Source organism: Aspergillus oryzae, chromosome 5 (assembly GCF_000184455.2).
Source record: "Aspergillus oryzae RIB40 DNA, chromosome 5".
Taxonomy (NCBI): domain Eukaryota; kingdom Fungi; phylum Ascomycota; class Eurotiomycetes; order Eurotiales; family Aspergillaceae; genus Aspergillus; species Aspergillus oryzae.
The window spans coordinates 2832734-2853162 of NC_036439.1; the positions used below are offsets into that span (position 1 = coordinate 2832734).

The following is a 20429-nucleotide window of genomic DNA, read 5'->3' on the forward strand; positions in this document are numbered from 1 at the left end:
TGTTCGCACAATTATTCGCGTCAAGTGCGCTCCCATGTTACCGTGTGAACAGTACAATAATAGCGCAAGCAATAACACAGTGTCTTATAGAATCCAACCTGCAAAGGGTATAAACGAATACTAGCCTGGGCTTGTGTTACTGTGGAGCCCAAGCCCTAAAAGATAAGGTTAACAGTCCCGTAACCTAATCTTGAATCATATAAGAGACTTGGCTAGATAGGAAGTGAAGCACCTGGAAACATATATCGCTTGGATTCATTTCCTCTTGAAACGTCTTCCTTTGAGTGGCAGCTATAGAATTTCCGAAAAGGTTATAAAATCGTACTGTTGCATTATGCCTTAGGTCTCATGTTACTATTCAATATGCAAGTTCCCGTGTGTTCAAAATGAGTGGTAGAAAGACAGGGGGTTGAAAATATCTTTCGACTTACCCAATAAGATCAAAACCTAAGCGTCCGGGACCGACTATCATTAAGTTGCCGGTGACATCTTACTCACATGGGCTCATGATGGTATAAGTCAAAGGGTCATAAGGGGAAAGAGGCAATCATGGCGCCACCTAAGTTTCATATAAGATGACAGTCCAGAGGTTGTTTCGTCGATCACAACTATTTTGACCATTGGCTAAGTAACGAGCCTTCCCGCTAGCATAGCTAGCTACTTGTTTGTAAAGGTAAGGAGATTACCTAGTGTGGGTGCGGTCCCATCGGCTGCCATCTTTCCAAAGCGGAAGTAGGCACTGGCCATATTTAGAAAGCCGCCAGGCAGTGGTGCGATAGCGATACACTCCGTACTCAGATGTGGTCTTTGGACCATGAAATATTGCCTATTGTGGAATGATCCCAAGTGATACCAATGCATAAACACCAGGGTTCTATCCGATCTCTTCCTTCCTCCCATAGCAGCTGATTTTACAAGTAGTGGCTATTGGAGGATGTCCATACGAGTTTAAGTGCTACCTCTGATAAATTTGAGAACTCACCTATAGCTATACCTTCGAAGAACTCTACTGGCTACACACGACTCTCAGAGTTGTTTGAGCTAAAGCAGAGACTTAACTTTCGGTAACGCATTTTTCATTATCACAAAGAACGAAATTGACTCGACTATAGATCATCCTGGCCGATGCCTCACCAATTTTGCACCCAGGAGCTTATACGCTTTACATGCGGCCATTCAAGGCCTGCACAATTCGTGAGGTGTGCAAAACACATCGGTAGTGGAGACCTCAGGTGCTCAAGTGGCAAGATACAATATATAGATGTCCTGATGTCAACACACAAATGCAGGGAATGCCTGAGAAGCGATTAAGAGACTAAAACAGGTGGGTAGTTCTCTAGCTGTATGGATTGCAATGAATAATTAGAATAAGGACCCGCGTCTGCCAATGCCCGATTCATCTTCCAGCCTAGCCGCAAGCCCTTTGAGTTCATCCTCAGTAGATCCTGGGTCCGCGTCTTCTTGAGCGGCAGAAACTTCAAAGTCAAATAGCTTCACACCCTCCTCTGTTACCAAGAAATTGTACTTATTAAGGTCCCCGTGAACGATTCCATGTTCGTGAAGCAGACGAACAGTTTCCGTGCAGTCTTTGAGATCCTGTATACCCGGGGTTCTACCCGAAATCTCCTCCATTAGAAAGCCAATTGTTCGATCCTTAGTTTCCTCGTACACAAAGCCGATGAACTTCGGACAAAATGAAAAACCAGATTCCATTAGCTTAGAATATACAGAGACTTCATGTTGTAGAGATCGGATCTCGTGTTTAAACCGTGCAATCTTTAGCACCCATGTCTCATCACCATGCCTTACCCGAGAAAGACGGTAGCTGATCCTGGATACTGTAGTGAGATCTAGGATGTTGACAAATATAGAAGAAGGATGGTTCAGCTGTCCGAGATCTAACCCGTGTGGCGGAAACTCGTCTGGACTGCTTTCAATACCCTGCGCGGTATTTCGTACAGTGAGGGTCTTCCATTTATCATTCCACTTCGGAATGTTTTGCAGCTTCGCAAGAACCAGGAAGCCATCTGTTCTATAATCGGGCGGGAGTATACCCCCATCGAGGACGGAAACATATACAATCCGTGAATTTCTCCGAATTCGGTATAAGAAATCATTTTCCTCGAGATCCAGAGACAGTACTTCCTCCTTCACATCATTAGTCATGTTTCATCTATCGGGGCAGCTTTAGAAACCCTCTCACATCATAAGGTACTTCTTTGGCTGACCAACCAAGTGCAGGTAGGGGTAGGAGTGAGCTGACACCCTGGGCAAAAGATGACATTAAGAGCCAGAGCGCATGCCATATCTGCCATCGAAACGGATGCAACATGCCAGGCATACTGAGAGACTTTTCCTTGTATGATGAAATTCTGGTCGTGTATTGTCCACTTCGATTGTTTCCGTCGTTCTGATCTTTGAGCTGCTTGAGTCTCGGAGTCTACGACCCAGCTACATTACACCTCAGCTGGAGCCGGAAATACACTTCTGCCGAGGTCTCACTTCTTTTGGTTGCTCTTCTGAGACACGAACTCTATCTTACCCACTGTCCTCCTACCAGCGATTTGTGATTATAACTTACACATACACATGATGGGTAGTAATAACAGATGGTGGATACTTACGTGCCTTTAGCCTCTAGTTAACTTCCCGCCCCCTTCTACTTGCTCTTATTCTGTTCAATAGGAGCATCAAAACCTGTACGACGCGAGATATCTCGATTTCATGCACAACCATACTGCCAATACATCTACCAATCGTATCAACAGTAGACTGAGACCCATAGGCGACACAAAGGACCCACTACCCCTCGAAAAGATTTGCAAAGTAACCGGGTTACCAAAGGATTGACAGCATCTCACCTGAACTCCACGGTGACTGAGTTCCTGGGATTATGCTTACCCACCTCAAGCGGCCCCTTGGCTTTGTCACAACAAGCCACACCTGACACAGTCTGAGTGTTCGTGACTCAGGTCTCGGCCAAAATCGCTGACCAGGTTTGGCTGGTGTTTCGGGTTTTTCATTGTTCCTACGATTTACAAGGTGGTGCTACGCTCGACTTCAGTGAGTGTGACAAGGGGCCTTGGCTGCTATGATGAGGTTGGGTTACTCGACGGTGTATCGGCGTGGGGTAGGCTGTCTCTAGCCTTAGCTGATGGATAAGATATGCTAAGTATCGAATAACTCCCAAATGGATAATGGGATGTTATCAAAGGCGTACACGGTATTGTTTAAACCATGGCTTGACTACCCCCAAAACACTCAAGCTGAGAAGAGCTCTATGTAGCAGTACATAGCGTAGCCGAATAGTTTTGGTAAGGGTTTAAAGTTAGACTGGATTAAACAAATTTGAATCAAATAAGTCTATGATAAAGATCATAGGCTAGCAATGCACTATCATAATGTGTTGCTATCGCAGCACATTATAGCCCGACGCGGTATCATTGGGGTTTTGTAAGAGCTTATTAAGAATATTTTGGCCAGTTATTAGATGTCCGAAGTTGAAAAGATAAGAGATGGCACAATCCCTGTAAGCAAGAAGATTAAAACTCACTTAGGTAGTGTAAGAGAAGGCGTGGGATGAACTAGATAAAAGGAACACGATGCTGAATATACGCGGAATATAGCAGACAGGTAACATTAATTTACAAACCTCTTCCTCAAAGGTTCAATCAATCATCAGATTCTTATTAGCGAGTCTGAAAAGAATAAACCGAATCCTCTAGAGGCGCACCAACATGTGGTCATGGCCATGCTCCGTCACCCAGACTTCACTGCCATTTTTGAAGTCAAATCTAAACTCTTTCCTGTCCTTAAGCTGAAAGTTGAGCTTAAGTCCATCCTTCAGATTCCCATAAGCGGGTCCTGCGCTGATACCGTTGTCTTCCACAGTCGCAGAAATAGTGAGATCATCGCACACTACATAACCGTGAGTCTGTCCCCCCGTCAGTTAATGAGGCCCAAAAGCTTGGTAAAGGTGTCTTACATGATTCAGATACATAGAAAGTATCAGTTGAAGTGGTAGTTGAGATATAAGTATAAAAACCTGCTAATTCTATCGTTTATCGCAACGCGAAAAAAGATGGGTCTGGATTACAGAATGCCTTTGATTGGTTGACATAAACCAGAACATCCCCACATATGTCAACTTATATCGCGTGATGGACTCCGTATGCAGCCGGCTGCATTTAGTGGAGGGCCTGAGGCAGGCACAATAGGCAGACTACAGTTCAGCTGGGGTGCCAGAGGCCCAGAGGGTGCCTAAAGATCGTGTGTGGGCCGTCGGAAATAAGGACCGACGGCAGCAAGTTAAGTCATATGACTGCGCTCACCGCCCCTACCGTTTCCTAAAGAGGTTTGATTCGAGGCCTTTCAGCATCGCACCGTTTCGAATATCATCACTTTTTAGATGTTTTGATTTCATTGTTGTTGAATAGCCTCAAAATTTGTTCATTTTATCAAACTGGTAGGAAAGCTAGGGGGGACTCCATATTGGTCATTAACCTGATCCAAGTATCACAGAAGTTCTACTAATAATCCTCTCTTGTTCTTACCCCGCCTCGATCAGCATCCACCCCGTTTGTCTTACCGTGATTGCCCTTGGCCATCAACTGGTCTGGAGTGTCTTATCAGCTTAATTACAAATTGAATGCCTTATCCTTATGTCTCCAATGTAGAGACAGGCTATATAGTTGAGCGGTAATGGTACATGGTCAAGGATAATGCCTTCATGTCCCGAAATACTCGGGATTCAACACTATCGCTCATCAGGTTGATTACAGATATATGACACCGTGGCTTGCGACGATGCTGGGAAGGCTGGTGCCAATACATTTATCACGCGCCAGTTCCCCTCTTCATATCCTTTCTAGATCCATTGTCAACTCGACCATTCTCGTGTTGTCCTCTGTTAAATGGTAGTTTGACGGAGATTTCGTTTCAACTCTTGAACACCACATCTGCGCTTACATACTGGGAGTCGCAATGGAAGATACCTTTAACTTGACCGTCCTAGGTGGGGTTATTGTCCTGTACAGCTTAGGGCTGGTTATTTACCGATTGTATTTCTCTCCACTGGCAAAATTCCCAGGCTCTAAACTTGCCGCCGCGACGGGATGGTACGAGTTTTACTTCGATTACTGGATAGGTGGGAAATACGTGTTCGAGATTGAGCGGATGCATCAAGTATACGGTACATAAATGGTCCCGCGAAGGAACAAGAATAGGAAGAATAACATTCAGCATGGGTCAAGGCCCCATCATTAGAATTAACCCGCACGAGCTATCCATCCGCGATCCGGACTTCTATAATGAAATCTATGTCACGGAAAACAAACGTCGAAGCAACCACTATGATTTGTTCGCCCGAGGAATTGGAATGGACGGTATGAGTCTTCTATCCATGCGGAAAGGTAACTAAAGACGCGAGAGTAGAAAGCCACATCGTAACAGTCGATCACAACCTCCACCGCAAGCGAAGAAAACCTCTCGAGCCATTCTTCTCCCGAGCGGGCATTGCTCGACTGGAGCCAGCACTTGTGGAGATGTCTCTGAAGCTTGAATCACGACTCCGCCAATACGAGGGGAAGCACACGGTGGTCACGCTGGATCATGCTTTCTCTGCCTTCTCAGGTGATATCATAAGACGGGTCTGTTTCAATAAGGATGATTTCGGAGATCTTTTTATGGATCATCCTGATTTTTCGCCAGATTGGTGGCTGTCTTTCTGTGTCTTGTGGCGGATAATATAGCTAACGGACATATTAGGTACAACCTCATCCATAACATCTTAAGACATTTCCCTGTATTTACTGGGTTTCCTTTGATTGCCAGGTGAGTTGTATTGTATTTTCTTCATCTTCTTCCCGTTTTACGCAGTTCTTCAATGTACGCTGATACAGTGGGATAGGATTGTGACTTACATCCCTGAGTCCATCCTCCTCAAGGCCTTCCCTCAAGGCCAATCTCTAAATCGACTTAAGGATGTGCGTTTTCTCTCCCTCCTCATTATAATTATATTAGCACAATATACGCGTGGCTGAAACTAAAATATATCCATACAGGTAGCCCTACAGAGAATCACCCACGTCATGAACTCCAAAGCCACCGAACTCAAGGATACCCACCGCGAAGTCTCGCTTTTCCACCATATCGTCGAAAGTGATATGCCCGAGTCCGAACGGTCCCCCGAGCGCCTGGTCCAGGAAGCACAGGTTCTCCTGAGCGCGGGTACAGTCACCACTGCCCGCACAATTGCATTCGCCTCATTCTATATTCTTGCAAGATCGGAGATCAAGGCAAAATTACAGGCTGAATTGAGGGATGCGATGGACGGTTGGCCAGAGAAGGTTCCTACATTCATGGACCTAGAGCGGTTGCAGTATCTTCAGGCCATTATTAAGGAGTCTCTACGGTAACTTACTTTCCCCTGGAATGAAAACTACTAAAAGCGGAAGAGAAATGAATGAGGATCTAACGACCAGGTCTGTACAGGTTGAGCTATGGCATCATGCACCGTCTTCCACGGGTTTCTCCTGACCTGCCGATTCAATACAAAGATTTTACAATCCCCGTTGGGGTAAGTCACTTATCTACATTATTGATAATATCAATTATTAAAAAAAGCTAAAATTTCAAACCCTCTAGACCCCCGTGGGCATGTCCTCTTACTTCATGCACACAGACCCAACCGTCTACCCCGACCCCATGACATTCCGCCCAGAGCGCTGGCTCGGTGCCATCGACCCAGCCATGCATCGGAACTACGTTCCCTTCACCCGTGGTTCAAGAAACTGTCTCGGAATGAAGTATGCTCCCCCTTCCCCTGTCAAAGCAAACGAATAACTAATGCAAAGCAACAGTCTGGCCATGGCCGAGATTTCTCTCATTCTGGCTGTTCTCTACCGTCCCAATGGACTGAAGCTGGAGCTGTACGAGACGGATGAAACGGATGTGATGATAGCGCATGATTTTATGGCCCCCATGCCGAAGGTCACTTCTAAGGGTGTGAGGGTTTTGATACGGTGATTGCCTGTGGGGTGATATTAGCTGGACTTTAGTCACGGCGTATGTACCTGCTTTCTCTCGCTTTGGTCGTGGAGTAGGAGAGCTTTGAGAGTGCGAGAAAGTACAATATTTGTTCGGCTTGGGATACTCAATGAACCCGATAGTCTGACTCTTCAACTTTTCTTCACCCTTCCTCCCTCTCTTATCTCTTCTCTATCTTGCCTCTCTTGCCTCTCTTACCAAGTGTCAAGTGAATTGCAAAATCCAGAAAACAATACCTACCCGGTCCACTCAACACACCCAAAACCCAAATTCGCAAGAATATACACAGTAAAACAACTAAACCCACCAAGAAGAAATTCTGTCCAGCTCAGATAACAGGCTATACCGGTTCGCACAGTCTCGGTCAGCGATAGTAACACTGCTAGTCGGAGGTTAAAATTAACTACTCCGTACACGGTACAAGTACCCACTATGCTTCGTACTATTGTTAAGGAGATATTAATAGAGGGGATACTATGCATATTAATATAATAGAGATTTATATTAATTTTATTTAATTTATATTTGTTTTGGAAGCGTCTTTCCTTTCTTATATTGTCGTTAAGTGGGATTGTGGGTCTTGTGAGTAAATTTTTATCAGATAACCTATTTTTAAGCTGAAATTGGGCATTCACATAGAGAAATTGTTGTTTACCAGGGAAGATGTAGAAGGACCAATTGATTGAGCTTTCTTTGTCTAGAGATCAATAGAATTGACCCTAGAAGCTGGCTTATCGTACGTTTTTCGTGGGAAAAGTGTGGAATAAGGTAGTTGGCTACCAGCTCACACATGTACTGATTATAATACTCTGCGAGATGTTTATTGAATATGTTACTAGTCAAATATACATAGAAGAAATAGTGGCCTCGCCACAAAACAAATCACAGATCGGGCAATGTTGAGTAAAAGATGCCCCGATGGTTACAAATCCTCCGCTGGCTAATAGTACACGCCGGCTTAATGGTCCAGCTTGAAACGGTCAAGGAACTTGAAAGTGCGAAGACCGTCCTTGATACCATCGACGAATCCACTAGTCACCGACTTGTCGACGTACACACCGTCGCGAGAAGTCTGGATACCGGCGTTCTTGAGCGCAGTAGCGGCGCTGCCGACGGCACCAACAGGCTTTCCGAAACGGAATCCATCGATGACAATCTGCAGGGGCCGGCCGGCCGGGAACAGAGTGGACGAGGAGGTGGCATTGCTAGGCGCAGTGAAGGAGAAAGTAGAGAAAAGACCCTCAGCGCCGGGCGCGACGATCACAGCATCGAACTGGATGGCATCCGATCCGGAGTAAGTCTGATCAACGCCATCGGACAGACGCTCCGCAACGACGACAACATCAACGCCGTCCTCAGAAAGCTGCTTGCTGAGCTCAGAGGCTGCCTCGATGGAGGCAGGGGTCTCAACCGAAGCCAGGAAGCCAACCTTCAGTCCATCGAGCTTCTTCAGCTTCTGTCCGAAAGTGCCAACGTCAGTGGTCTTGTTGTTGTGGTAGTAGGTCGGGTCAGCCTCAGGCTCCTCAACGCCGATAGCGCGAGCGACGCGGCGGGCGAGGTCGTTGGACACGCGGTTCAGCTGGATGATGACATTGTTGCGTACGACCGAGCTCTTGACGTTGGAGTTCTCAAAACGAATAGCATCGACGACGAACTGCTGTTCGGCGGGAGTAAGTGAGTTGTAGAACAGACGCGGCTGCGACCAGACGTCCTCGAAGGACGGGCTGACGGCACGGGTGAAACGGCCAGTAGACTCGCGTCCAGGAGCCGTGAAGAAGCCCTTGCCCACAGTCTGGTTGGCCTGCTTAGGAGAGCCCTTGTTGAGGGTGTTCGGAGAGTAGGCGTTGGGGTTCAGGGGGATGAACATCTGGCCTAAATGGGGTTAGCATCCTACACCGATATACACATAGAACGGGTCCTCAAAGAGGCCTTACCGGCTCCATCGCGGTTGTTGTTGTGCACAGGCACGCGAGGCTGATTGATGGGCAGCTGCTCGAAGTTGGGTCCGCCGTGACGGTTCAACTGGGTGTCGAGGTACGAAAAGAGACGGCCCTGGAGAAGAGGATCCTCGGTGAAGTCAACACCACGGACGATGTGGCCAGGTTGGAACTACAACATTCGTGAGTCACTGGTCAAAGAACGACAACAATACTTAGTCAGAGCTCCATACCATGACCTGCTCAGTCTCGGCAAAGTAGTTGCGAGGGTTGCGGTTGAGAGTCATCTTGCCCAGCTTGGTGATTGGCACGTATTCCTCGGGGACGATCTTGGTGGGATCAAACAGATCGAAGCCAAACTTCAGCTGGTCTTCCTCATCCATGATTTGAACACCGAGCTACAAAATTAGTACGCGGGATTGAAGGAGGGCCGAAAACACTCACCTCCCACTCAGGGTATCTGCCCGCCTCGATCGCTTCGAAGAGATCCTGGCGCATGAAGTCGGGGTTCTTGCCAGAGACCTGCTGCGCTTCTTCCCAGACCATGCTGGCCTTACCCTGCAGGGACTTCCAGTGGAACTTGACGAGCTTGGAGTCACCGTTGTCAGTGACGAAGCGGAAGGTGTGGATACCAAAGCCATCGACGTGGCGAAGAGAGCGCGGGATACCATGGCCGGACATGGCCCAGAGCAGGGTGTGCAGGGAACTGGGCTGCTGGCTGAAGAAGTCCCAAGCAGAGTCATGGGCAGTGGCAGCCTGAGGGATCTCATTGTCACCACGAGGCTTGACAGCGTGGATGAGATCAGGGAAAAGAATAGCGTCCTGGATGAAGAAGACGGGAATGTTGTTGCCAACAATATCTGTGATTCGAATTAGTTAAATGAAAACTCCATGTAGAGGAAAAATTGTTTATGAATGGACATACCGAAGTTACCCTCATCAGTGTAGAAACGAGTCGCAAAGCCATGAACATCGCGAGCCAAATCCGAACTACCACGGCTACCCGCAACAGTCGAGAATCGCACGAAAACCGGAGTCTCCTTGCCCTCAGCTCCAAGGAACGAGGCAGCAGTGATGTTAGAGTAGTCACCGTACGAGGTGAAGACACCATGGGCACCAACACCGCGAGCGTGGACTGCACGTTCAGGAACCTGTTACCAGAGATCAGCCAAATCCCATTCACATTCCATATCATATAGTCTTCCCATACACGTTCGTGATCGAAGCGCTGGATCTTCTGTCGGAAGATGAAATCCTCCAGCAATGTCGGGCCGCGGTCTCCGACTTGAAGGCTGTTCTGATCCTCAATAGGGCCGCCCACGTCGGAGGTCAGGAATGTGTCATTGTCGGCCATATAGTACTGGGACAAGAATTCCTCTGTCGCGGCGGTGGCATCGTCGGTTCCTGTGTCGCGACGTTCAAGCTCACCGGTCATGTACGGACACGCCGCACTAGCAATGCCAATGAGGCTGGCAAGGGAGAGGGCGCGCATCGTGTTGCTAACTGTCAAGTGTCAACACAAATAAGCAACAGCCAAAGGGATTTGGTGGTGAGCGGGAAAGAAGGGCAGGAAGGGGAGGGGAAACAGCAAGGAACTTATAGAACTCACCAATTCGCAATGGGATGATCAGCACTCGGGGAAGAGAAGAGAAGTTCCTGGCTTGCAGGTACACTTGCGAGGTACTTATATGCACGTGCAGATCGTTTAATTAAGCAGCCAAGGAATTCATTCGCATCCCAAGACAGGAAGGTACGTAAGGTATCTCCTCCTAGACGCCAGTCGTAGCCCCAATCGGACAAAAGCACCTGTTGCTTACTCGAACATGAAAGCCTAGAAAAAAAACGATGTGATACGGGTGGAGCTGTCTTAGGCTACTGGGTCTTGCTCTCTAGTATGGCGATAGAAGGGGACCTGTTATTGACCTACAGCCACAGTGATGCAGTCTCAAACGCCCATTCGTCGGGAGGATTGGCAGATCCATTCTTGGCGAATCGAATAAAGGAGATAAAATGCATAACCGGCATAATCGGACACGGTAGGGTGGATACGACCGAACGCAGAAGCCTGAAAACCCAATAATTGGTATGAGAGAAAGCTTTTTTCCCTGGGTGATATCACAAATCCCCAGCCTCCCACTGGATTGGTGTCATGATCGCGAAGCTCGACGAAGTGCAGCAAGCATAGTGGCCTGACATATCGACAAAGTCTCGGCTCGCGATGCTTGGTAATAGAATGTCACTAGTCGGATAGCTTCAGATGCTCCACCGATTAATAAGATGAGAATGTTGACTGGTTTCTTGGCAGCATCCCCCCAGCAAGTCGCTTCGATGATCAATACCTCTGTGCATTTTCGCTCGGTTGCAACCACCATCTTATTCAGAATTTTGGCCTAGAACAAGGGAGGTTTTTCCTGTTTGATCGCCCCTTGCGTGGGTCGGCGAAGACGGGCCTCATCCCGATCTGATGCTAGAGACGTTTCGAGAATATTGGCTGGAACACTTTCTCCTGAATTTAATCTATCAAATGCAAAACTCCGTGTAAATCGAAGTCCTGTAATGCGACAACCCTGGGTATGATACTCCGTAGACTGTGATCCTCTCGCATATGCAGTCAGTCCCGTGCAAGGATAGCCCTAATAGAATATCGCTCCCGTTCCCCTCTCGACCATGCAACTACTTGCGTTGATAGCTAATAAAAGAGCTAACTCCCACGTCCTCCCCTGCTGTTCTGTTGGTTAGTAATTAAAAGACATACTTGATTCTATATATAAACAGAACTACTGCAGTGCAACTGCATTATCACACCGTCTCCATCGTGCCGTCCACCTCCCCATCCGTTCGTTCCTGTCCAGATCCCCGGTGCATACATGCAAGGATACGATAATAACTCAAATATTCCTTCCAAAATTAATCCATCTATGGCGCAGTCCACCTCCCGGCCGAGTCCAACGGCCTATGACGACAGCACATGGCGTGAGATCCTGGCCTGATTGTCAGCCAAGGCGGCGGCTATTTTTCCCAGCTATGAATGTGGGACGTGAGACGATGTGCTCGGCCTTGCATATAGTCTTTTGACGGCGTCCTTCGCCTGTTATTTCAGCTCAATATTGTACTTTTATCCCGGCCTTTGGCATGGCAGAGATCAATCTCCTTCTCTTTGCCAAGCAACCCCCGCTCCTTGGCAGCTGGTGAAATTGTCGACATGCATCCAAACGTCCATGCTAATTAGATACTACTGACGAGCACTAAAAGCTTCCCCGCGCCTCTGGCAGGGATAGTTGAAGTGATTAGACTCCGAACGGGCGCGTTCCCACCCAATGCGACCGGTGGCCTTCCTTCGGCTAGACAATTCAAACTCAGTGATAATATCAAGACTATATACACTACAGTACATCGTTTTCACGCCAATCATAGATCGCTAATATGTACTCCATACGGTCGATCAATAACGTGGAAAAGTCGGATATCCCCAGTCCTTCCCCTCGGCAATCAACTGCTGGTTAAGTCCATCCTGACCAGCATTGACGGACAACACCTTCGCATATGATCCTTCCGTCCAATAGCTATACGACACCGTTGCAGGCACAAAGGCCACATCGCCCATCTCTAGCTGAGCAACTGGATAGTCGCCGATCTGAATTTGAACTGATCCTTCCAGGACTTCAAACGCTGTGGCTCCGACTGTGGACCACGTCGGGGCCGAACTCGACGTCCGCTGCCGGCTCAAAATAATGGTCGACAGGGTGAAGTTCGTATCCTGTGCCTGGCTATTGGTAACCAGCGGCTGGATAATCTGGTAGGCTCCGTGCTTGGAGTTGAGGTACTTCGGGCCATAGTTGTTGGCGATGAAGTAGGGCTTTCCCGGCTCGCCGAGGGAGGCGTCTTCTGTGTGCCAGCCCTCATCCGACGGGGCAGAGCCATTGACGAAGTCCCGACGCGGCTCGAAAGAGAGCTGAGCGTAGACATCAAATGATTCGAGACCGGAAATCCCGCTAGCGTCCGGTCCGGTAGCCGAAGAATCATTGGACGCCTGTGGGACATAGGGTGTGTTGGTGGCGGAGGTATAGTTGGTGCCGAGGGTGTAGAAGAGGTCCCTACAAATATCCTGGTTAGCTCCTTGTCCTTATCATCCATTTCCCTCCCATCGGAGGCTTCTAGACTCACTCAAAACCGCCCGGGGAGATCACTCCAACCATCTCTGTGTCCGGGTCTAAGATCTGGAAGGTGTGCGTGGTATTCCTCGGTACCGATCCATAATCACCCTGTGTCAACAACCGTCCCTGTTGTTCCTCCTCGCCATACTGCGCCCACAGCTGGAAGCGACCCTTGAAATTGAAGAAGTTCTCGTAGTGCTTCTGGTGGATATGCGGGAGCACTCCGAGACTGCCGCTGTAGGGGGCGTTGGTGCTCATCAATGTAAACGCATAGTCGGAGGATGGTCCGGTAACCGGGAAGCGGTAGAGCTGGCTGCCAATCGTGACTGCATGGGAGTTGGCGTAATGAGGGATGATATATGGCCGAGGAGAGGACGGGGCGTTCTCGAGGTAGAGATCCGACACAGATTGGGAAGCCGCCAGGGGCAACAAGCCCGCTAGGAGAAGGAGATTCATTATGGTCGGCGGTCTTTAGGTTGGATTTGGCGTAGATATTACCTTCGAGTCCATTCTCCAGGAACCGTCGGGCCATTGACAATTCTACTTATACTCTCACATCACAGGAGCAGACAGGAGCAGACATACTCGGGAAATCCGCTGTCTATACCCGGTAATCAGAACGGATCACAATGTAAACGTCCTCCTATCCTCCCTACAGGGGCGAGAATATCAATCATGCTCGGATTTTCCGAACCATTTTGGGATCGGCATCTCCACTGTTTGAAGAATCCTGATGAATTTGGCGTCATTGCTTCATTAAATTTAATAACCTAAATTGCCTGTCAGTCAGAATCCCCAGATTTTCCTCCTCCAGTATTTTGAAAATATATTCCCTCAACACCACGTTAATAAAATTGAGCCGTGTTATGGAGTCCAGCCTATTCCAAGATGTCGCCTCACAACCAGCAGAAGCGCACCCGGATGTCCCTGAGCATTTTTATCCACGAATGTCGATCAGCGCCGATCTTCAGACTAGTGTCTTGGGCCGTTTCGCGGATGCTCCATCGGCAGTTGCGTCATATTCCCTTCTTCACTGTGATGGCGAGTAAATTAAATCAATTAATCTCCTCAGTCTGAAGCACTCCGCGTGCTGTTTCATGCTAGTCTGCCGGTTTTCGGAACATAGTAGACCGACAGTTCGATTGTTACGGTAGGGTTCTAGAAAAAGTCCTCCGATATACACAGTACATAATCTTTGTGGCTCCGTTCTTCCTCACTAGTGGGTCGTGGTTGTTTGGCCTTGCTTTTGAAACAATAGTGTGGCCTGTCCATCGCAATCTCTGTTCAGTCTTTCGGTCAGATCCTGCATAGCCTGCGAATACACAGTATATTTAGTCGCATAGGTCCGATTCTCCTAAGTATTTCTCCGAAAGACGACGATCGATATATAAGCGGAAAAAGGAAGGTTGACGGATTCCCCGCGTTTCCACATTTCATGCAAGCGACTTGCTAACACCGCGATACGTACGTCTATTATCTAAGCGGAAGTCAAGACGAGACTATTATCATTAGCCAGGTACGAGTACTTCCGCCTTGCCTTTTCTGCTGGTTGTCGAGAAATACGGTGGGTCAGTGTTGGGACTATTGATGATGAGCCCTAAAAGAGACAACACCTCCCCACTCCGGTAGACAAGGACGGACAACGAGTGCCAGACGTTGGCTGTTCCGTTTGTGGAGAAGTGCTCATTTAACCTAGTTAGTTATGTACAATCATATCAATCAATGATTTTAACGGATTCCGCCGGTCCGACTAGCCGGGGTTGTTCAACGTTGACTTCGGATTTTCCGATACAAGTGGCGATGCCGTCGTCATCCACCCCTGGCGGCATTCCTGAGATCATTTGGGAGTCAGGCACATCATCAACTGCCGACCGCCATTGGAACCGTGGTTCTCGAAATATTAGACGAATTAGGGACGTTGCGACTCAACCAGCAGGGAGTAGACAAGCATATCGGTACTAGACTTACTAGTGGTACTAGTTGTGAAGATCGGGGGGCAGCAGGAGATGTGTCGATTGCAAATCAGTAACCACGATGTTGGGAGCTCCTTCCCTTCTCGAAGGCGAGTTAACGTGGAGTCTTCCTTAGTAGCCCTATGAGCTTCGTGACAAAAATGGGTTTAGTGACCCAGCGGGTCGGGGAAAAGGGCTGCAGGGATTAGGATCCGAGCCGATGGCTCAAAGGTTAAAGGAAGGTATAGATTCAAAGTATTACTACAGTAGCATATTCTGTCTCTCCTGGAGTAGTTTGACAAAACGCAGGAGGTCCATCATGTCATACATACCTAAGGATTGTCAGTCGAAGACATCACTGACTCACCCAATGCATTCGTTTGGGCTTTGTGCAAAGGGTGAAAAGATCGTGTACGGTCCTGTCCCGTATACTATATATAATATACACCAGCACACTCTGGGTCACTATCCATCGGTGGACCCCTTGTAGGACTAGGCAGCGTAATATATGGGATCCCCACGGGGTTGGTTCTAAACTTATAGTGTAACTAGGGACTCAGATCGTCATGACAATGGTGCATCTTAAGCATAGCAGCCAGTAGCATTGTCGTAGATCAGCAATCCTACTCTTCGTCGTATGGTACTGCCTTGGTATTAGTATCCTTCGAAATGTTCTTCACAGTATGTCCAAGTATCGAGATTCTCATTGCATCACAGAAGACCGTCATCAAAGTACGTAGTTTCCCGCTGCGTAGACCGCAAGGACGACGGCCATCAAATAGTTGGATAATCCTGACGAAATACACGTCGAAATTTTCAGTAAGCAGTCCTCTTCCCTCCTTCCTTTTCCAGGACCTTCCTTCCTTCTTGCAATTCCCCCCTCAACACAGAGTCTCCCAGCCTGCCTCTTCTTCTTCCTCTACAAATACCAAACAGGACGCTTCCATCAACGCAACAAGAAAATTCATCTAATAAAAGGTCTATATCTCGTTCTTTTCATACAGTTGACTAACGCGGGTTTCAGGATAACATCGACTTTGCCAAATAGGCGTCACTTGACGCAACACCACCTTGGGTAGAGGTGAGTGGGCAGTCGACAACACAGCACAAAGCAACATCATGGTGCACAACAAACATCAACAGCATCGCCAATGACCTGGCCCTGGACGGGTGGATGGGACGGGCTTGAGAATCGACTAGATCAACCATCTCGACTATCTCGGCTATCAACCTGGCCCTGGAGGGTGGTAGGGATGGGCCTGGGACATAATCAGGTAAGTATATCCCCAAATAACCTAGGCCTCGGCTGGGCAGGATGGGAAGGGCCTGGGCAACTTGCTACTAACTTTAGGTTCCAATCATATCACCTGGCCTATGGTTGGGTGGATGGGACGGGCCTGGGAATCGACTACATCGACTAACCAGCACTCTACCATCTCGACTGTCGACTATCCATTACAACTTGGCCTTGGATGGGTGGTAGGGATGGGCCAGGGATAAATACGACGTCTTTACACAAACAGGTAAGTATATCCCCAAACCTAGGCCTTGGCTGGGAAGGTTGGGAAGGGCCTGGGCTCTCCAACTAACCAAGCTGACAATTACAACAACACCCGGCCTTGGAGGATAGTTGGGATGGGCCTGGGACATAATCAAGTAAGTATCTCCCCAAACAATTCAGGCCTCGGATGGGTGGTCGGGATGGGCCTGGGTTATACCACTAATCTAGCTTCCAACTACAATAACATCTCCCGGCCTTGGATGGGTGGTTGGGATGGGCCTGGGTTATTACAACTAACATAGATACAACTACTCGACTATCGACTTCAACTTACCGACGCCGACCCTCGACGCGACTCCGACTCTCGACTTCGACTATCAACTTCGACTTGTAGTTGGTAAACATGGTCCAGGGAATCAATCAACTGACAATCGCCATTTGCCTGACGCCGCATCGAGCGAGACAAGCCTATACTCCAGCCAAACGAACGAAGGACACTAAAGACAAGCTCTAGTGCATGTTTCTAACATAACAGCTCACTGCAATTGATCCAGAGAACCAAGGTGCGGGATGTCGTCTTTCCTCGTTTATCCCTTGCCTTACAACATCTCTTGATCGGCTATACCGAACAGTCAATGATTATTGACTATCACCTGGATACAGCTCCAGGTGATTGATCATAATCTGGACATGATTCGAGATAATTGACTATGACTTGGGTACCCTCCCTCCTTCTCCAAGGTGATCGATCATTATCTGGATCCACCATATAGCCGATGAAATTGAGGTTGTCAAGGCAGGCATCAAACTTGTCGAGAGGCGATAACCCACGCCTGGCTTCACTGGTGAAACCACAGTTGAAGCTGTTAAGTTAAAAATAGACACTAGAGCTTGACTTTAGTGTCCTTCTACTCACTTGGCTGGGGTGTATTCTTGTCTAAGCGAAATGCAGCGTCGGGCAAATTGTGGCTGTCGGATGATTGCACTCTGGGCTATCACATAGATATTCGTAGGCCTACGTAACCATTTATCGTAGGATCAGGTAAGTATACCCATTCCTACTGACTTGAATTACTAACTATCATCCTGGCCTTGGATGGGTGGTTGGGACGGGCCTGGGACAAACACAGCTTCTTCTATATATCAGGTAAGTCTCTCCTTCCAAACAATCCAGGCCTCGGATGGGTGGTTGGGATGGGCCTAGGTTATACTACTAACATAGCCCTCTTACATCGACTAACCCAGCCCATGGAAGGGAGGTTGGGGCGGGCCTGGGTAGGACAGACACATATTCAACAAGACGATTATTCGATACTTTGGATGCGTTCAACAATCACGCATCACCAGCCTGTGACGGACTCGAGCCAAAGGATGGAGATTTCTTTGACAGTAAGACACAAAACAACATGAAAATACGGCTTGCATACATTTTTCACTAACACATGCTAGTCTCTCCTGACAAGAAACATATCAGAGACTTCGACGACCGCTCCGGCCTATGGATGGGTGGTTGGGATGGGCCTGGGACATAATCAAGTAAGTATCTCCCCAAACAACCTAGGCCTCGGCTGGGCAGGATGGGAAGGGCCTGGGCTATCACTACTAACTCCAAGCAACCAAGCTATCAAATCCTGGCTCGGATGGGTGGTAGGGATAGGCCAGGGATAAAATCAGGTAAGTATCAATTTCCCAAATATCCTCAGGCCTCGGCTGGGCAGGATGGGAAGGGCCTGGGCTATCCTACTAACCTAGATATTAACCTCAATCCCACCCTATGGTGGATAGTAAGATGACTTGGCCTTGGTTGGGCGGTTGGGATGGGCCAGGGATTCAACAAATTACTGAGCCGATGATATCGATTGTTGCAATTATCACCATCTGCTATCGCCTATCAACCTGGCCTTGGTTGGGTGGTAGGACGAGCCAGGGCAACCACAAAACCAACTTCAACAAAACAGGTATGTATACCCCCATATCCTAGGCCTCGGCTGGGGAGGTTGGGAAGGGCCTGGGCTATCCAACTAACTGTAGCTACTAACAACTACAACAACTCCCGGCCTTGGAAGGGTGGTAGGGACGGGCCTGGGATATATACGAATATTACTTCTTGTTTTTGGTAAGTGGTATTCTGGTTTATATGTATGTCACAGATGCGTCACTGACGATCATTTTTCTTGGGATCAAATCAATAATTACTACTCTGCGAGATACTTCTGGGTTAGGGTGGTGTAGTCGATTTGTACTATTGAAAGAAGAGTCAACATAAGTGAGTTACCAGTATTCCAACGAGACGATAGCCATGGTACTAAGACGGTTCTCGCAAATATATGACATGAATGGTTACGAGTATACATATGAAATAGTAAGACATCCCATGCCCTAACCAAGCAAGACACCAACTCACAAACACATCCTACCAACCACTAACCCAGATCCTTTTTTAAAACCCAACCGAAACCTCAAATCCATCCTCAACCTCCTGCACATCAAACCGAACCTGACCCTCACAATCACCATACTCATACGGCTTCCCCACAGTAGCGGTAACACCAGACTCAGAGGAGATAGGGTTCAAGAAAGTAGCATTAGTATACGGCAACGAGCCACAGGTATGGCTAGCAACAGCATTCCAAGGATAATACTCGACGAACCCAACCTGGGACTCCTTGATACCACCCGTTCCAGAGGGAAGCGTATACTCTCCGATATGAGTCTCATTGTTATTGACGGCATCCACTAGGGTTCCGGTCCAGGTTGTTCCTTCGGTGTTCTTTATAACGAGGTGATACATGGGCGCATAGGATGCCGGTATCTCGACGGCACAGCTGACGCCAGCACCGCCGTCGGCGCCATCACTGCAGTTCTCGTCGGTGCTGGTGCTACCGGGGATGAAGCTGGAGAAGACGGCGTGGATGATGCTTGCGCCGTTGGCGTCGGGACGAGGTTGAAGGCCTGTGTAGCCGATGTCGGTGACGCCGTTGAAGCTGAATTGCTGGGCGAAGTAGAAGCCTTCTTCGCGCGGGGCGTTGGCGATCGAGATGGGGAATGTGATATCCTTCAGGCCTGTTGAGGGGATGTTGGTGGCGCTCCAGTCGAGACCGACGAGGGCTTCGGTCACGGGGAGGAGAGGGATGATGGCTGCCAGAGCGGAGATGGACTTCATGGTGATGGTGTGGGTTGAATACTAGCAATTAGGGCAATGCGTCAGTGTCATTCCTTCACAGTTTCCGATCACGACCTCATCCAGGAAAACAGGAGACACACAGTTACAATGAACGTACAATCGACCAGCGATCAGAGAAAGTCAAAAGAAAAACAGAATAAAATCAGGAAGCGAGATTGGAATGCTGAATTAGCTCCTAACATTCCTCTTCAACTACAGGCCCGTCCAACAATCCCTATTTATACCCCATCCCCATCGTTACAATCACCATATTCATGCAAGATACCGTACCATCGTCTTCACCACCCCAATAAATTATGATTGATAATACCGATCAAATGCCATTGCAACCCTAGTATCCTCCTGTTCCTGTCGGTACTCAAGCTGAAACAAGCAATTCCCTCGGGTTCCAGATTAGCGTCGCTATGATTTGACAGACGTGCCGATCAACTTCGGCTACGGTGTCAGGGGCCGTTGGAATCTCCACCACGAGAACTCCCTTAATGTTACATTGAACTGGCTCTCACTACCTCTATCGACGCTAGTGTTCCAAGGGTCTTCGCTTAGATCTGGTTGTGAAAATAGAGCGCGGTTTGCGGAGTTGGCCCATGGATCGTTGTCTATGGGTAGAATGATAGGTTAGTTCTACTAGGGTTTGGACTCGACCTCGGCTAA

The 20429-nt window shown here is 48.2% G+C and overlaps 6 protein-coding genes across 6 annotated transcripts; 2 read left to right on the forward strand and 4 right to left on the reverse strand.

Moving 5' to 3' along the window:
- Positions 1–1362: 1362 nt before the first annotated feature.
- AO090120000065 (uncharacterized protein) lies at positions 1363–2166 on the reverse strand (the record flags this gene model as incomplete). The annotated part of the gene is made up of 1 exon (XM_001823779.3): positions 1363–2166. The coding sequence occupies one exon, from the start codon at positions 2164–2166 to the stop codon at positions 1363–1365; it is 804 nt and encodes a 267-aa protein (XP_001823831.3).
- A 2817-nt stretch (positions 2167–4983) lies between these two features.
- Positions 4984–7026, forward strand: AO090120000067 (cytochrome P450; the record flags this gene model as incomplete). Its single annotated transcript, XM_023237596.1, has 9 exons — positions 4984–5191; positions 5253–5384; positions 5422–5713; positions 5767–5832; positions 5909–5984; positions 6063–6412; positions 6493–6577; positions 6646–6806; positions 6861–7026. 9 exons carry the CDS (start codon positions 4984–4986, stop codon positions 7024–7026), a joined length of 1536 nt encoding a protein of 511 aa, XP_023092413.1.
- A 979-nt stretch (positions 7027–8005) lies between these two features.
- Positions 8006–10476, reverse strand: cat1 (catalase catB; the record flags this gene model as incomplete). The annotated part of the gene is made up of 6 exons (XM_001823781.3): positions 8006–8919; positions 8982–9156; positions 9218–9382; positions 9429–9844; positions 9910–10135; positions 10195–10476. 6 exons carry the CDS (start codon positions 10474–10476, stop codon positions 8006–8008), a joined length of 2178 nt encoding a protein of 725 aa, XP_001823833.1.
- A 1950-nt stretch (positions 10477–12426) lies between these two features.
- AO090120000069 (cupin domain-containing protein) lies at positions 12427–13594 on the reverse strand (the record flags this gene model as incomplete). Its single annotated transcript, XM_001823782.3, has 2 exons — positions 12427–13078; positions 13149–13594. The coding sequence occupies 2 exons, from the start codon at positions 13592–13594 to the stop codon at positions 12427–12429; spliced, it is 1098 nt and encodes a 365-aa protein (XP_001823834.1).
- A 3632-nt stretch (positions 13595–17226) lies between these two features.
- On the forward strand, positions 17227–18123 carry AO090120000072 (uncharacterized protein; the record flags this gene model as incomplete). The annotated part of the gene is made up of 4 exons (XM_023237597.1): positions 17227–17260; positions 17493–17600; positions 17837–17980; positions 18041–18123. The coding sequence occupies 4 exons, from the start codon at positions 17227–17229 to the stop codon at positions 18121–18123; spliced, it is 369 nt and encodes a 122-aa protein (XP_023092414.1).
- Positions 18124–19031: 908 nt separating this feature from the next.
- AO090120000073 (uncharacterized protein) lies at positions 19032–19754 on the reverse strand (the record flags this gene model as incomplete). Its single annotated transcript, XM_001823784.3, has 1 exon — positions 19032–19754. The coding sequence occupies one exon, from the start codon at positions 19752–19754 to the stop codon at positions 19032–19034; it is 723 nt and encodes a 240-aa protein (XP_001823836.3).
- Positions 19755–20429: the final 675 nt, after the last annotated feature.